This window comes from Zosterops lateralis (assembly GCF_965231275.1).
Source record: "Zosterops lateralis genome assembly, chromosome: 2".
NCBI lineage: Eukaryota > Metazoa > Chordata > Aves > Passeriformes > Zosteropidae > Zosterops > Zosterops lateralis.
Genome location: NC_139763.1, coordinates 109,769,122 through 109,787,146, shown reverse-complemented (window position 1 = coordinate 109,787,146; position 18,025 = coordinate 109,769,122). Strand labels below are relative to the sequence as shown.

Below are 18,025 nucleotides of genomic sequence, written 5' to 3'. Positions count from 1 at the left end.
GGGGCCGGAAGGGAAGCGGAGCCGCCCCAGGCGAGGGGAGGGGACACCGCCCGCCCCGGCGCCCCCAGGGGAGGGGAGGGCAGGGGAGGGCGGGCCGGAGCCCGGCGCGGCGGTACCTGCGCTGGAAGTCGGTCCGGAAGGGCGCCAGGTAAGGGTCCCGCTCCAGCAGCTGCTGCAGCCTGGGCGGCTCCGGGCAGGTGGCGGCCATGGTCCCGCCGCGGGCCCCGCGCTCCGCGCCGCCGATAAATACACCGGGAGCGAGGGGAGGGGAGGGGAGGGGAGGGGAGGGAGGGGGCCGGCCGGGAGCCCGGAGCCCCTGCGCCGCTCCCGCCTCTCCCCGCCCACCGCCCGAGGCCGCCTCCGCCGCCCCTCCCCGCGCCGGGGCTCCGCGGCTGCCCGAGGGATGGCGGGGCTGCCCGGCCCGGCCCGGCCCGGCCTCCCTTCCTCCCTCCCCCGGGCAATGGGCCCGGCCTGGCAGCCCCGGCTCTTTGCCGCCCGCCCGTGTGCGAGAAGCGCCGGTGTCGGAACGGCGTGGGGTGACAGCAGAGGAGTTAAAAATAACTTGGGACAAATAATAAAGGGTCTAGGGGAGCCGGCCGGCCCAGCAGGAGGGGGTGGGTGTCTGCCTGCCGTGGCTCCCCCGGTTTGTTTTCTCAGCGGCTCTTTGATGTGTTTTCCAGCTTTGCCGGCTGCCGGGAGAGCTCCGCGTTCCCACACACACAGAGCCCACCAGCCCACACCCAGCCAGCAGCAACACCCCCCCAAAGCACGTTTGGCATCATCGGGAGCGCTGGAATAAACTTCTCGACTGTTTGATAGGGGTGCTGGCGTGCTCACAGACAGCTCAGCAAAACCAGAGTCTGGGGACGTCTCTGGGTTCTCGTAAACACCGTGTCTGTACGGCAGTGTCGCTTCATCAGACACAAAAATCCTGAACGTGATCCCTGTGCAGCCCGAAATGCTCCCAAAGCACAGGTAAGTTGCTGTGGAAGGTTTTGACCTAATAGCAACATGTCTCGTTTTTTGGATAGGCCACCAAATATCCAAGGCAACTAATCACCAGCCTGGCGGTGCCTCTAGGCCAGCGCTGAGCACTTCTGTTTAAGGTCCAGCAATTTTGCTTTGTTTTGATATGTAGTGAGAAAGTTTATTTAGAGGCCTCTTTTGTACGCCTTTCAGCCACGGTTTATAAACATTGCAGCTTCTGGATACCTTAACTCGTTCCCACAACCGTCTCCAAAATTGTTGTCCTCACTTTCAGACTCAGCACCCCTGTCTTGGCTCCTCTGAATTTAAGTGCTGTTTCTCCTTCCTGTCTGCCAGATGACTAACAGCACCGTGTGTGATGAGCACTCACAGTTCATTTATTGCTTCTCCCAAAACTGGCTACAGTAAAGTTTCCATAATGATTTGTTTCACCAACAGTGCGTGTACACTTAACTGCACTGTATTTCCTTCCCTGTAGCAGTTTTGAACTACCTTTGTTCTTTTTGTCCTTATGGAGCACAACAAATATTCTGCCCTAAGACTGTAGGGCAATAGTCGTACTGTTTGCCAGAGCAGTTGCCCTGACAGGAGGCCCAAGGATTTTTGGTTTGGTTACTGAAAGAAGCAGCATTGATGCTGTAGCAGAACTACTCGTTGTATCCTGCTCTGATAGATCAAGGTTTCTTTTCTCACAGTGGCCACAATTTCTTCAGTTACTGGAAACTGAACAGCTGTTTTTAAAATTACCCAGGCTTCTCAAAACTTTCTGTGTGGTGTGCCTGTGCCTGTGCAGTGCCTGTGCTAAAACAATGTTAGTCTTGCCATCTTCTTTTGCTTCTTTCCTCATACTGTGTGCATCATAATCTGCAAATGGGTCACCCTCACTCTCACACTTAACTAGCTTGGTAAAAGGAGAGGAGAAATTTCAGCTTATTATCAAGAGCCAGGAAATTGGGGTTTTTTTACAATAGTTGCATGTTACATGTGATGCTGCTTTGGGGCTTCCAGGTGTTCGGTACTGGAGAGGGCACCTGCTGTTTGAAGTGGAGGTGGGAGAGCAATTCCTGCACCCTCTGAATGAGCATTGGAAAGAGAAGTTTCAATCTTAGCAAAGTTTCTTTGGTTTTATTCATTGTCAGGAAGCCCAAGCAAGTTCACAGCATTGTTTTTAGCTTTTCAGCATAAGCACAGGAGAGACATCTATAAGTGAGCACTAACAGTTTGTGTAGAAATGTAGCTGTGACTTGCACCTCCCTGGAGACGGGGACCCCTTCATAACATTCATTTTAAGAAATGACACATCATCCAGCCTCATACACAAGCAACCTTAAACTTCAGGAAGTTGAATTCTGCAGACAGCCCCTGTCCTTATAACAGACAAAGCCCCAGTGATATATTTAACACTCTGTGAGCCAGGATATGTAGAAGCATACCACTTGTATCTACTCATGTTTCATTTTACAACCTGGGCATGATTTTATCTGCCTGCTTTGTCACAAGTAACCCCAAGACACTAAGGCATATGTTATTTTGATCATCGATTACACCATGATCCTGGTGTTCCCACTGTGAGCCGAGGTTGGCTCTCAGGACACTGCCATTTAATCCTCTACCTGGAGGCAAAACCAGCAGTTCAGACAATGAATATTGTCCCAACAGCTGAATGTGTCTTTGTGCATTTGTCAGGGATGGATACAAAGCTGCCAGCTGCTGCTGCCAGAGGAAACACAAAGAGGAGGACTGTTGGGAATAGCTGCTCTTTGATGGGGACAGCAGTCCCCATACAAGAATGGTGTCTAAGGCATATGCCTGGCACTCAGTTACCAGTGGGTCTGGAGGGTATCGATTACTACAAAGCAATCTTTCAAAGAATATTCATGCTTAAGTTATGTATACTGTAAAATTTTGCAGAGTGGTGCTGAGCAATAACTCTATAGTTAAATTTATAAAATCAATTTACATTTTTTTTTTTTTAACATGCAAAGTTCAAAGATAAACCTAAATTTTTAAGGGGACAAATGGCTACTCCTGTCATGCAGCACCTCTATTTTGATTCACTAATGTATTGCACTTACTTTGCAAAAGATGACAGAGATGATAAACCACAGAAACTACGTTAGGAAAAAATCTTTTTCTTCATTAAGGCACTGGTTCAGATCCTCCCTCATCTATAGTGTCTTTTCACATTTCAGCCAGAATAGATCTGTGAGGTCTCTGGCCTTGATTGGCTCTTACAGAGCAAATTCCTGAGCTCCAGGTTTTCTAAACCAAGGGGCTTAGAGCAGGCTGGGCCCTGGTCCTGACTGGCTCTGTAAGATGCTTCCAGGCCTGTCTGAGTTGTCTCCAGGGTACAGGCTCCTGCTTTGCAGCTGATATAGAGACTGGACAGTCCCACAGTTTAACCCCTCTGAGAAGAGATGGCAGGTGCCAAAGGCAGCAGGGTATTGTTTTTAACTCTGTGTTGAGAACGTATAAGAGTTGCTGATCTCTTAAGGTGACAAGTCACAAGGCATGTCCTTTGTATGGTTCAGTTCAACACTTAAAGGCTATATCAAGACTTGTTATCATTTTAGTCTGGGCAGAAGTCCTCCCAGCTCCTTTTCCTGAAAGTCTTTTTACATCTAAGTATGGTTGGCCTGCTGTGCTTGCTTGCGTGTGAGGAGGTGTATTTCTTATTGCCATTGCACCAACCCATAACTTAAAGATGAGAGGTAATCCCTGAGCAAGAGCTGACAATGTGTGACTTGTGCCTATACTGGGTCTCATAATGCAGACTATCTAGAAAAGGTGTTCCTGTGGACAGACAGCTGTTCAAAAAGATTTGCACTTCAGTATTCCAGAAGAATGGATTCTTGAAGGCTCCTCTATCCTTTACAGACATTTCAGACACCTGAACATGTTAAGGTACCCATTGCAACTTCCCACTTTTGGATTGGTTTCTTCACATTCAGTACTTCACACAAAGTGGAGTTCAAAGTTTGAAGGAAAGTTAGCTTATTTTGCCATATTGGCCAGTCAAACTTCCCCATGTTATTTGTTCAAGGATCCATAAGAAATGAACTGCACAGGTGTCATCCAGATCCAAAGCAAATGCCCCCCTTAAAAAATAATTATCCTTTATCCTGTTGGTCTTCCCAGAGAGGTCAGACATTGGGCATGGGGCTGTAGCTCATTACGGGGTGGTTGTAGTAGGTGACCTTTAAAGGTCCCTTCCAACACAAGCTATTCTGTGATCCCATGACACTTATCCCTATCTTTGGATTCGCCAAGGTGAGACACATAGGAGAAAGGAAATGGTCAGTGTTGCACAGCTGCTGCCAAACGTCACCTCACTGTTCTGTAATTAAAACTGCACCAAAGCAAGGACTCAACTGTTTGATTGCATGTGATGAACAAAGCATAAATCCTTGAAAATTAAACATTCCAAGTATCTGTTGGTATATCTATTAGTTTAGAGGTTTCTGTATTTTAAGTTTGAGGTTTATAAGAAATGGAGGGTATTGACACTGTCTTTTAATGTATCACCTTTGCCCTGTCATGGTTTCAGGAGCTTTACAAAACAACACATCTTCAAAGATCAAAACAAATACAGCATCTGAAACACTAAAAAGCCAGTTTCAGGTTGCGAGATTCCAGTAAGCAAGGTTGATGGGAATGCCATTTTCAGTTATAATTCAAAACAAAATAAAAACACATTCCAACAACCTGAAAGTCCTAAATAATGACTGCTTCTTGCTTTCACAATATTGCAGTGTGACATGCTTTGGTGTCCTTATTTTGTATAATAAAATACAAAAATATATTTTTTTTCAAAGTTGTTTACACATTAATCAAGACACTTCAAAGCATGATACCATCACCGATGTAGAACAATGTTTGTTGTGAAAGTGAACAATATTTGTTGTGAAAGTGTCTATGAGTCTTACTAAATAATGAAGTAAGAATTTGTGAAACAGTTCACAGAGACAAAGCACAAATAAAACCTTCAGGAATTTCATAACTTTTTTGAATGTTGTACATACTCTGTCAGTTGTGTGCTTTCTGTATTTCTCAGAAGAAATTACTGCCAATAATAACAACTTCCTATACCTTACTGCAATTTCCTGGTGTTTGCATGTGTGTTTATGCATTGGAGGAAGAGCATAAAACATTCTGGACTCTCTCCTTAATGCCACACCACAATTCTTTGTAGCTGTCACCTCTGTTTTGCCAATGTGTGTTTATCTCTAACACTTAGAAAATAAGTAGCTTGAGCTCTCTGGGATAGTTGCCCCAGAGGAACAGTCTTGCTATAATTGCAGTGGCTCCTGTAGCAATATATTACTATTAAACAAGGAACTTATTAACACTTGCCAAATATCGTATTCTTTATATCCAATACACTTAGAACTGAGAATGAAACCCCACAGCATCATCAGCAATTTTGCTTTCTTGCTGTTCATTGTCAGGTCTTTGCTGAAACCCCTGAGGAATGATCTTACCTTGGGCGTTTCTTGGTTGTAGTTCCCACTTTCCTCCCTGAAACCTTGCAGGCATTTAGGCTGCCCGGCCTTTTACTCAGAAAAGAAAGTGAGGTTGCCAGATAATCGTTCAGAGGGTAGCACATCTAATCCTTCGGGAGGTCAAGTGAGGTGATTAGAAAGGAGGAGAGGCATACTGCTAATGCTCTGACAGCTCTGTCAATATAAATTCATTAGTATGTATAGAACTGTTTTAGTTTTCAAAGAGCAGAATAGTACCTCAGTTGTATTCATGAATTCAAGTCTGTCCCGAGTTCACTGCAGGAAAAGCAGATGGATCTGGTGCAAACTGTTTGTGAAATGCAAAACTTTTGGAAGTCTAAAATGCTTTCTACAGACAGCCTTTTAGATCTTGTCAGCATTAGTTCTGGTTTACTTTTTAATGGCAGTCGCGGTGGCATTTGACTCAGTTGATTCTCAAGCGTGACCAACAGTGTGTTGGATGAACAGAAAAGATGGGGCAAGGACCAGATCCCTAGTGCTACACTCAAAATTTTGCTGCAATTAGAAGAAAACACCAAATATGGAACTAATAACTTGTTGTTGGTCCAATTAATATTTTAACACTAATTTTTCAAAATACTGGATAAATTTGGAAAAAATAAAACCCAACACCCTAATTAACAACGCATTTATATATACATATATGCAATGCACACTTGATATACAGAAAATGCTTTGGCAGACAAAAAGGTCTGAGAGTATAATTATGTAATTTTTGTCTTAGAATATCCCCAGTACAATTACTGAAGGCACAGCCTTCACAATGCCAGAGATACAGAGCCATTCTTACAGGTGTGCAATCCGTTGCCGTAGGTGATTGTATTGTATGCAATACAATTTTCCATAGGAAATTTTGTATGCCTTGGTGATTCTCCTTTTCTTCTTTGAACTCTCAAAACTCTACCTTTCAATAAATATAGAAATCTCCATCCAAGACAAATATATACATAGACATTTTTGTTGGGAACATCAGTATTCATGGATTAGGAAGAACTAATCTGTCTTCACATAGGTTTTTTGTCGCTTACAGATAAATCCTTTAGGTTGGACCCTTTTTCTCTTGTTAGAAAGGTTTATATCGTGCTCATTTTTAAAATCAGCCATGGCATTTCAGTTAAAAGAAAAGTGATATGACTTTCACTTTTTCTATATGTATGCAGCTTAACAAAATTATGCAGTAAAGAAAACTAAGTGATACACAGCTTCCAGTATGAGTACACTTGGAAGGGAGTGCTTAAACTGTGTTATCTGTGGGAAGTAAAAGGAGCAAATATAATTAATAGTTATCTTAGTTACCCAGGCATCCAGCACCTCCTTCAGTATGAGTTTCTGAGGATATACAGGATTATTAGCTGAATTTTTGTTTCCTAAATATTTTATGTTGAAGTACATACTAATAAAATAACTACTTCATTACTAGTTAGTACGAAAATTTACTTCATATTATTATATAATTTTTATAAGAGATTTTTGCAACAAATAGCTGAATATTTATATTTTAATCCAAACAGCAATTTTCACTGGTAATATATTAATTACAGTCATGTATTATATAGTAAATTTTGGTTTTCCAAGTTAATGCAATCCCAGTTCCATTAGAATAGTTTAAGTGCTGATGGCTCTCAGTCAGTTTTCCTCAGTTTCAAACACCCTTCCTTTCTGATGTCTCTGAGCCTTCTGTTTATCTCTCAAAATTCTCTCTGGATGTTGTATTCTGTTACCTAATCCTACTCAAAAAATGGTTACTCTTGGTACCCAATGTCATTTTAGCTTAAGCAGCCACTGGGTGCAGGTTCCCTCACGCTTGTACTATCAGCCCCTGCAGCAGAGCAGTCACCCTGCTCACAGCAGTTCTGATTTCTCCTGCTTGAATATGCAGCTTTTGTTGTTTCTCTCTGCATTGTATTATCTTCTCAGGCAGCATCCAGGCTCTTCACTTTCTGCTTGTCCTGCAGTTCCCCTGGGAAGGGAGGCCATCGCCAAGTGGGAGGTTTACCTGGGTGTCTGTAAAGGTGGAGCATACACAGTTAGTTGCCTTTTTCTTTACACCAATCTTCAGTTAGTTCTGGATCTGCTAGTTCCAGGATCACTTCCCCAGTTTTCTTACCTTGTGTGTTTGTTCTAGGTCTGATTATTTCCTTACTATACCATTTCCTACAATTGCATATGTGCATGGACGACTTTTCTGCCTCTTTTCACTTGCCATCCCCCTTTTGCCACTTTTACCAGAGAAGAATATATGAGACTGAATGCTGACAAAAAAAGTAGCAGTTTTTTATAGCATCTGAGTCATGCACTCTGATGGACTTTTTGTTTGTTTTCTCTTGCTTGCCATTATTTAGTGTCCCCTGGATCACTTCTTCCCTCATATGGGTTGCCAGCTCTCTCTGTGCTGTTCCAGTGTCTGCAGGCTCTAAAACTAAATACATTGCCGAGTCCAGGGCATCCACTGCAGGACTTAAAATACACCCTGGTCATAATTCAAGGCTTGCCTGTCTTTACCCCATAAACTTAGAACAGAGACTGACAGCTTTTTCTGGTCCTAATATATCTCTGCTTTCTTTTGGCTTGTGATCCATCCCCAGGTGATACAATCTTTCAAACTCTGTGTCACTTTTTCCAGCTGGTACAGTGTTTCACATCCACTCGGGGCAGGCAGCTGCTGCTGCAGGAGCAGCTGGTTTGCAACAAGCTGCATCTCCAGGGCTTAGTCCCTGCTGAATGTGCCAATCCCTCAGCCAGCCATTTCTTCTACAAAAGGAGAGGAAGGCAGGTAATTTCAGGAGAAGAGTGGACATGTGTAGTGAGAGGTTGGATTTGGTTTTCTTCTTTCTTGATTCTCCTGTCAGTCTACCTGATTTTGTCTTTTACAGGTAAAGCCATAATAAAACATCTGTACTCAGCTGGGTCATGAGAAAGGGACACAGACAGAGATCTCTGATCACACAGGATTGTGATCAGAGGCTTTTATAGCAGGTATAAGCAGAGTTGGTACTGCCATTCAGTATCAGCATGCTCTGACTGCCATTTGTTTTCTCCTCTTGTTCTCAGATTTTTGACAAAGCCTCCCTGTTCCTCACAAAACCTGCCACTTACCACAGCAAGGTTTGGCTGAATAGAGTCACAGCCAGATCATAAATTGATGTAACTTCTGTTTCTCTGCTTGCCTTGGATTGTTAGTGATCCTGAAGCAACCCAGGTCACCCAAATTTCTTTTATTTTACAGTAAATTAGCTAATTGCCAGAAAACAGGACTGCACACCTGCTGCATTTGTTCCCAGTCTTCTATGATGACTGTAGGCTTCCTCCTACAAAAGTTTTTTCAGAGGCTAGGTTGTTCACCAGCTCAACTAGAAGGCTTCACAGACAGGTTTGCCCATGTTTTTCACTGGTTTGTTACACTGAAAATCTTCTTTGCTGCACCATATACACACTGCTGAGAATTTACTGTTAGCCCAGTAAATATTCTAACAGTATAATTTGTCTGATGAATGCAGAAAAGCCTCACTTTTCTGATGTTCTGATCACCTTTCCAGAGTACCTCAAAGTCCTGAGCTTGGCGATCTTCCTGATGCAGACAAGAGACAGGACTTGCTTTATAAGTCATCAGCCCCTGAGGCCTTCACAAGAAAAACAATGATGTTTATTTTACATTGGGGGATTCTAATTCCTCAGCTTTGGGTAAGTTTGCTTTTATTTTTAAACTTTACAACATCTGCTGCCCTCCTACCTATTCCCACCTAGTTTAAATGTTGTGCAGTATCTTTACTCCTGGGCTCTCAGATTTCTACCATCCTCTGCAATTTTATTCCTCTATCAGTCAACCATTTACTTGACTAAAATCAGTAGTTTCAGCAATATAAAACAGTAATTCCTTAGTGGAGAGTCCAGGAGACAGGTTGGAGACAGGTTGATTTTTCAAAATCACAGTGGTTTTGCTGACGTGCCCAGTCAGCAGAGCTGATAAAACTGGAGGTCATTGCACTGTTCAGATTTGTCATTGAGCTTCTCAAGAAAAGCATCTATAAATGGAAGACATCATGATGTTTATACTGCTCAAAGGCCTGTTTTACAGCCTTTCAGCAATTCACTAGTTCATCGATATAAAATATAAAAAAATTAAGCCAATTATCTCTTCCAATTTAGTCTTTTGTAGTATTTGCCAAATTTATGTTAAAATCCCAACAGGTCTAACCTTATTTCCATGGCTTTTGGGGCCAAGAGCAAATCAGCTCATTGTGCACTAGTCTTACACTAGACAACTGTTGATAAATATGCTGTAAAAATACTTAAGTATTCAAAATGCTATGGCCTGGTAAAAATTAGAAATATTTTTATGTCTTCTTTCATTCCAGTTCTTTTTTCTCAAAGAATTTGAAATACGAATAACTGTGGTAGGACAAATGAGAACATGTGGACCTGTACTTCTTCTGCTGAGTCTCTGGAACCCATCTTTACTTTGTGCTATCACAGAAACTCATAACAGAGTTTTCCAGGCAAAATTGTCATTACAGATCTATATTCTAATAGGTTGTTATATCTCTATTGTAGATATATATTGTTATATATTTTATACAATTTAATATGATTGTAGTATACATTATTATATTTTTATTTTGTTATAGATGTATATTTTTGCTTTAATACCAAACTTCTATAAATTTAATTTTCTTTTTAATCAATGATAGCGTTCACTGCCTTTGGCCAGTCAGGTTGATAGTAGTGAAGTAGTAGCTGTAACAGTGCTCTCTAGTAAGAATAGTACACCATAAAGTAGGAATATTTTCAAAAGTTTCATATTTTACCCTCATTAAATCTTAGTCTCATAAACCCCACTGAGTCCTCTCCTGACATTTTTCTGGTTGTCATTATCTGGTTCTTTTACTGTGTATGGTTAAGGAATTAACTTGTGCAGATAAAGAAGTTTCTTCATTCATGAGATAATTGTCCACACTGTTAGAATTATTTGTCCTCCTTCTGCAGTTTCAGCTGCACACAGTTAAAATTACTGAATTAATCTTAAAACTCATGAATTATCTGTTGCTTCTTGACCCAAGCACTCCTGCAGCTGTCTCCTCAGCAGCTCCTGTGTTGTCATCTGATTCAACACATGCACAAGGAACACTTACAAAGGGAGCTGAGTCATTCTCTAAATCTGGACCATCGTCCTCTGAACACAAAACTTTCCTCTGCAGGACTTAAGGGCAAGTATTAACTGTGTCATTCTGCATAGGATGTTTTTAGCTTCTCTTACTTTAAATTACTTGTGTGTCTAACTGAAAAGCACATCATTTAGCTGTATCCACCAAAGTTTTCTTTGTGTCATTTCTGTATATAGTGCCAAATACTTATTTATCTTCTTACTTCTGTCTTCTATTTCCTTTTCTTTTAATTAATTTTCATTTCAAAATCTTCACAGGATTTTTTTTTTGTACATACATGTAATTTCTGTCAACTCTGACTACTTTTGCTATCATTCAGGAACCCCTGAGTCCCAAGGAACATAACCTGTACCACCAAATTCCAAATTATTCCAGTCATAACATTAAAAGACTCTCACTGTGAATATCAGTCTGACTTAATTCATCTGGTATACATGTAAAAGGGCTGATGAATGAGGACATGTATTAGACACCCTAAAAGTGAGGAAAAAGCAAGATCAACTGTTTATTATTTTCTTAGCACTATCAAACATCATACACATTCTTTGCATTTTTGAATGTATGGACTTGTTTCCAGTCTTACCTCTGTGCTTGCAAAAAATGTGTGCTCTGGTAGGTTGAAACTACTCTAGCACTACTACAAGTGATTAATACTCAGATTTTATGTCCAAGTTGCTGGGTTCTTCGCAGCTCTGAATAAGATTTACATGAAGACTTGTGAAGAATCTGAGCTGTATTACATTGCTCAAAATAAAGCTTTTCAGCTGACTTCTTCAGTATAATTCTTTCTGTGGTTTAGAAATTTTCATGCTAGCTCTGTTTTTATAAATACTGCCTTTATTAAATTTGTAATATCCCAAAGTAATACTTTTTGGTTTGGGTTTATTTTCTTGATTTATATTCTAGCATGTTTATCTTCTCCCTCTCTCTTGTCTAGTTCTTTTTGGATTTAACATTGATTTTTTTCCCCCCTTTGTCTTACAGTAAGTCATGTGGCATATTGACATCCCTAAGAAATTTAAAGTTACATGGAAGAAAATTAAACAGCATATTGATGGATGAGATAGGCATGATGGTTTCTCCTCAATGTCATTGCATGTTGATGAAGGGGCAGCACTGTTGAAATATGAGATGCAAGTGTCATCCAAACATTACCCTGGTTTTGCAAGGAGTTGCACAACAGTAAAAACAAAACCAACACTGCCAGCAACAGAAAAATAACTGCCATATGTTCCCTGGGTTTTTAATTTCCTTTCTATTCCATGAAGTATAGATATTCCTATCAATGGAAAAAAAATGCTAACTATCACCTCTTGTCTCTGTTTTTTTTAAATCTAGAAATGTTTTGCAAATTTAACTTGAAACAGGTCAAATGTCTTGCCCTATTTTTTTTCATTTTTAGAATAAACTGAAGTATTTCAGCTTTTAGTGTCTGTCCTGTTTGTTCACATGATTTCATTTTTTATATCAGGGTTCAGTTTTTCATAAACATCAAGACCTTTTTCAATACTGAGGAACTGAGGTGGGTTCTGTTGTGTTTCTGTACTAGATTAAATTAATTTTATCACCTATTCAATACTCAGAAACATGAAAACAAGTCTTTCTCTGAGTTTAAATTGGGTACATTATTCCTTTAAGGTTAATATCCTTTACATAGTGCTTTGCATATTAAGTGAAGGAGGTTTGATTAGTTTTATTCTTTTCATTCTTTTAAAAAAAGTCTAGTCCATTGTGTATTATCTCTGTTAGTAAAAAGTATAACATCTTCTCTGATAACTTTCCATTATGTTAGAGAAGGTTCAACAAAGCCTTTAAATTCTTTTGTCTTACATTGTAAATCAGGATAGTTAAAGGGAAAAAAAAAATCTTTCAAGAACATGGTATCTGCTTGTAAATATAATACTGTCATTCATCATTAGAGATAACACGCTGGGGTTAGAGCTGTGTGAGCTATTTAAAAATCAAAAGCAGCGCAATCAGAGTGTAACCACGTTTGCAGAAGCAGCACATAAAAGTTATCCCTCAAGAACATACCGTTCTGAAGGGTAACCAAATATAATTATTTCATGTGGTGCCACATAATTGAGATGACTTGGAATTCCCCCTCTTGTAGCACTTCTGATCTGTCTCTTAAGTTTGACAGGGTAAGGTTAAATCTCCTCCTCCTATCATGGGTTGAGGAGTACTTCTGGTGCTAAGAATAGCTCATGAAAGGTGGATGGAATGTCTCCTTTTCTCATGTACATATTAATTACCATAACACTCATTGAATGTGTCTTTGCTGGCAGAATGACATACCCTGCTGCTGTATCAATGAAAACTGAGTTTCTTCTTGCTTAAAACTAGGTCCAATGAGGTAAAAACATGGGAAATGGAGTAAGGTTATTTTTTTTTTTTTTAATATACATTTCCATTCTAAGCAAGTCAGCACCTATTTCTTTTTAGAGAGAATTTTAATTGAACATAGGGCCACGATAACCTGGGACTAGAATTCATATCTGGAAAATTTAGTGCCTTTGTCTTGTTTCAACTGAACTTGCATGATATTCCTGTAACCTGTGGATACTTAGCACACTGCCACTGCCAGGCATTTTGACATGGCTATTCAGATGCCATTTTGAGTGATTTTTCTATAAGTCTATGATTATCAAAACCCAAAAAGAACATTAAATTACTGAGCATGTTCTTTTACCAATTTGACAAAATATTCCCAGAAATGCTTCTGAGTATTCACTGTCTGGCAGACAGCAGTGCCTTTATATCCAGTAGCACTGTCTCCCATGGGATCAGAGCAGTTGCTGGCCCTTGCTCTGCCTAATCTCTTCATTGCAGTCTTTCTGAGTGACAGGGCTCTGCCCACATATTACTGCAGCAGAACTCCCCTGAGACACCCTCCTTTGAACCTGAGTAGCCTACAGCATCCCATATTCTTTATTTCTGCATAAAAATCTCCTTCTCATGAGTGTATCCCTTTAATGTCTGGCTTTCAGTACATCTGACTCTTCCTACTTTGAGTGTCCTACAGCTAGCAGGTTTTGATGAGCCCCAAAGAGGCACCTCTCTGTTTCTACCCTTATTAACACAGGATGATTTGCCTCTGTGTGACAATTCCCTCTGGGTGCCGCACCACTGTGCAGGGAACTTCTGATTTCTCCAAGAACTGTTTTACAGAAGAAAGCAAAATGTTTCTCCTTCTGTAGCTTGGTGGAAAGTTTATCCACTCCAGTACATGCAGGAGAAGCCATCCTGCCAACAGCATTGCCAAGCAGTACTGCCAAGAGCCACGGATGCCCCCTCATCACTGTGTGCTCTGGAGATGCAGCCACCTGGCTGGGTTTGCCCTGAGCTTGGATTGGAAAACTTAAATTTGGAAAGCAAGGCTGTAAACTGCAAAAAGGCAAAGTAAGTCATTCCTCAGTTAACAATCCCACCACTTCGTTTTTTTCAGCTCTTGATGTATTCTTGGAAATATTGCCAATCACAGTCTGAGTCCCTGCTTCCTTGATAAATTCCAAGCAAATTCACCATGAAAATATTAAGCAGCTGAAGTGAGATATGTGTAACATTCCTGAGGCAGTTATTTCCCCAAGTTCTAGTCAAGTCAGAGGCACTTACCCTGCTGGTTTGCTTTCACTCAACATAAGGAAAGATCAAATTATGACTCCATTATTAGCTGTCAGAGAAACCTCAGCCTAGGTTTATTTTAACTACTGCATCGACTAAACATGATTGTTTGTAACAGGATGATTCTTAGCAGTATTACAAATGGGAAAAAGAAATTTTTTGGAAGGACCTGGTTCTTTAGCCACCCCAGGCAACTATCTTATGTTCCTCTCAGAGAAATATCTGTGGGAGAAAGGGGGCAGTCTGAGGCCTCAGAAGAGTTCTCAAAGCCCAGCTCACAGATAACACAGTTTACTGTAATTCATTTCCTAATCTGCTTCATACTGCTCTACAGCATTAGTCATTCTTCTCACCCTTAGGACTTCTTTTTTTTCAGTCTGCCATACCAAAAGGCAAGTTACAGACCTTATTTAATCCTGAAGAGCAGGAATGTTAATTGGGTTGAAAATGGTAATGATGCATCTAATTCTGTCTTATCTACACTGCTCATCCTGCTCTCAGGACACCTGAGTGCACCTGCATCCCAGAACAGAGGCTTGAACATGTATTTTTCTGTGTTATACCCAGCTTCTCCCTTGATCCATTGTCAATGGTGCTTTACCCAGTGACTCAAATATGAATCCCACAATATTTCCTCTCATTCTGTTTCTGAGTAAGAGCAGGTACATGCTCAAAACATTTTTGATGTATATTGCCACAGTTAAAGCATAATTAGCTCCATGAAAAGAAGCAGGTTAACCAGCTCCACCTTAGCTGAAACCACTGTCACCTTTACATTTCAGACTTTTATTTGGTTCTTCAGCTATTTCAATTACCAGTCAAGGAGGGCTTTAAGTCCACAGCATAATAATACTCGCAATTACTAGTAAATAGCATTTCACATCACTAACCAGTCTGTCCCTACTACATCCATTTCAGGCAGGCAAATAAATGTTATTACCCTCATTTTGCAAACACATTGATTAAGTGACTTACCTAAAGGCCACACATCAATTTCAATGTCAGTGCCAAGATCAGCACAGAGAAACTTCTGCATTGCAGACACAGAAAAAAAGGGATTGGCATTATCAAGCCCACCCCCTTCAGAAACAAACAATCATTTTTCAGCTGTGTAGTCAAATAGCATTTACCCTCCTCTACATCCCCCATATGTTTTGTCCACCTAAAGCTGCTCCCTGGCTCAAAATGGTTCCTAAATATGTCTTTAACATGGGAAGCTTTTCTCTCTGCCTCATGCTTTTACCACAAGTGTTGGAAAGCACTGCCTGGAGAACCTGTGAAACTCCCACAGTGGTGGCTGAGCTTATGGAGGCAAAAGGCAAAGGAAGGGAAGGGGCAAGAGGCTCATGCTGCTCTCCTAAAGCCAATGTGAAGATGAATAATGCTAACAAGAAGCAGCAGGAGCAGGATTAGATAGAAATTAGGATGGTCTTTTACGGCCTCATTTTAGGAGATTTTTTTGCCTCTCCAACAAAACAAATTTTCTATTTTAAGGCTGTGTACAACAGGTACAATTAATTCTCTTTTGTGCTGCTGTTGTAGCTACTGTTTGGAAATTGTGGTAATTGCATTGGTAACACTGGAAGGTGAGTCTTCAGCTCTAAAACACAGTAGCATCTCTAGTCCTCATTCTGCTGAGCTATTGGGAAAATTTCTCTACTTCAAAGCCCCTTCTTTTGAATTTGGAAGGAGTTTTGGATTTGATCTCTGTTGTCTGGTTTAGACAGACAGACCAACTGATGAGTACAGGCATTACTGCCTTCATGAAGCTATAAGCAATAATATCACAGCATGCAAAAATCTGTTAAACGTTACTAAGTGTCTAAATGTAAAAATCTGCTCTGCTTACAGACAGGTATTTCTATAGTTGCTGTATTTGTTTCCCCTTCAGAACAGGTTTTCCTACCTGGAAAAACAAACAAAACTGGGAAACTCAGGACAGCATTTCTAACAGCTAATTAAGGCTGTCTGTTGCAAGGGTGGTGACCTTTTGTTGTAATTTAGGTACAGGTCACAAGATCTTCTTGAATCAGCTCCTAAATGTGACCAAAAAAATCAAAATAACTGTAAATCTTTTGAACCACAGTTCCTCAACAGATTCACAAACTATCATTAGAGCCCGCAGTGTCATCTGCCAACACCTGAATTTGACCTAGTCATTGGAGCTGGTCCTGTGACAATGTCTGGAAGCTGATACGTTGAAAAACTGTTGAGCATTTATGATAGACACTGGTATTTCAGAGCAGACTCCCAGGCGATGAATTAAATTCTTAATAAGCAGACATGACAAAGTCAAATTTAGAACCAGAATTTGAGCTAGTTGCCAAGTTTTTAACTGAAGGTCATTTCTTCCTTTATTTTTTTTTTTTTAAACCACGTGCATGTAGGCACAAGAAATGTGTGAACTTACCTTCAAAATACCTCAAATATTGACCATATGAATTATACATATGCCTTTTTATGACTTTTAAAAGATTATTTCTTGCATAAAACTAACATCATTCAATTTATTGCTTGTGAGTCACCTGTAGATTGCAGTATCAGAATTATTCAATAGGTTTATGCCTGTCAGAATTTTATATTAGCTCCATTATTCACTAACAGTAAAAAAAAAAAAAAAAAAAAAGGCATCTTTTTAAATTAATGCTTAAGCATGGGTGTTTTCTTGTCACTTCATTGGCTTATCTTCTGTGCAATTCTAGTCCTTACTCTTCCACCTCAGAATGGTTAAGGTGTCATATACAGAAGTGATAAGTTTAGCTGCATCAAACTGTGAGAGAGGGTTAATCTTGCGTAGGGAAAAAGGAAAACATGGCTGGATGGCCAAAGATGTGATTATGTGTCCTGAAGCCTGATAAATATTGTATCATGCCACAATTTAAGATGCTCAAGGGCTTCACAACCTTAATTGCATTTTAATCATGGCAACTCTGTTCAATTATGGACTTTGGCTTCTTCAAAAATAAAGCACTTCAGCCTTTGAAAAGATATTATGGTATATCCCACCTGCAGGGCTGCTGCCCTGTTTTCTTCAGGGGTGGTTCTGGGTGCTGAGAAATGCAAACCGAAGGCTTCTGCACTGGGGGAAAAACAGCCTAATTGAGAATACCAGCAAGACTATAATAAGAGGAAATAATATGGCAAACAATAAAATAACAGGAAGAGAATTTTTCTTGAAAAAGGGGCATTCTTTTTAGCTTGAATGTTCTGCAGAGCCAGTAGCACCTAGTGCTTCCTGAAGTGCATTATACTGCACTGTGAGGGCCTCATTTGAGGTTGATCCTTAGCTAATATCACAAACATCACTGTTGAAAAGGAGATTTTTCTTATAGTTCTTTCTGTTTTGTAATTTATTTTACTGAGCTCATAAACTCTGTTCTACCTCCTTGCTAAGAGATATTAATGATTTTGACTAGGCCCTTCAAATTAAATCTACTAAAGCACTTACAGGCATGCCTATGTCTCCTGAAACTTTTAACACTCTCTTTGCCTTTGGTGAAGCTTCTCACATTATTTAGAGTCACAGGCACATGTCAATGTTTCACTGGATTATGACTTTAGCCATTTTTTTCTGTATTTGCATTTCTCTCTGTGGCATGGTTGTTTATGTCTCCAGTGGAATGATAATACTTCAGCATTTTATTATGTTTTTTGCCTCAGTTTTTTTACTCAAAAGTGCACACAGATAACTCGTGTCTTTCATTCACTCCTAGAAGTCCATTCATTATT

The 18,025-nt window shown here is 40.4% G+C and overlaps 1 protein-coding gene and 1 long non-coding RNA gene across 4 annotated transcripts in view; one reads left to right on the top strand and one right to left on the bottom strand.

Annotated features, from left to right (window-relative positions):
• GBE1 (1,4-alpha-glucan branching enzyme 1) overlaps nucleotides 1-236 on the bottom strand; it is a 135,752-nt gene extending 135,516 nt beyond the window's left edge. For all 3 annotated transcript variants that reach the window (XM_083854626.1, XM_083854624.1, XM_083854625.1), the window contains exon 1: nucleotides 117-236. In XM_083854626.1, the coding sequence (XP_083710752.1) occupies nucleotides 117-208 (92 nt within the window). In that variant the 5' untranslated portion in view covers nucleotides 209-236. The remainder of the gene's footprint in view (nucleotides 1-116) is intronic.
• LOC310905857 lies at nucleotides 57-12,093 on the top strand. Its single transcript, XR_014589280.1, has 5 exons — nucleotides 57-148; nucleotides 681-975; nucleotides 9,047-9,191; nucleotides 10,568-10,718; nucleotides 11,661-12,093. It is a non-coding gene; the product is annotated as an uncharacterized lncRNA (long non-coding RNA).
• The last annotated feature ends 5,932 nt before the right edge of the window (nucleotides 12,094-18,025 follow it).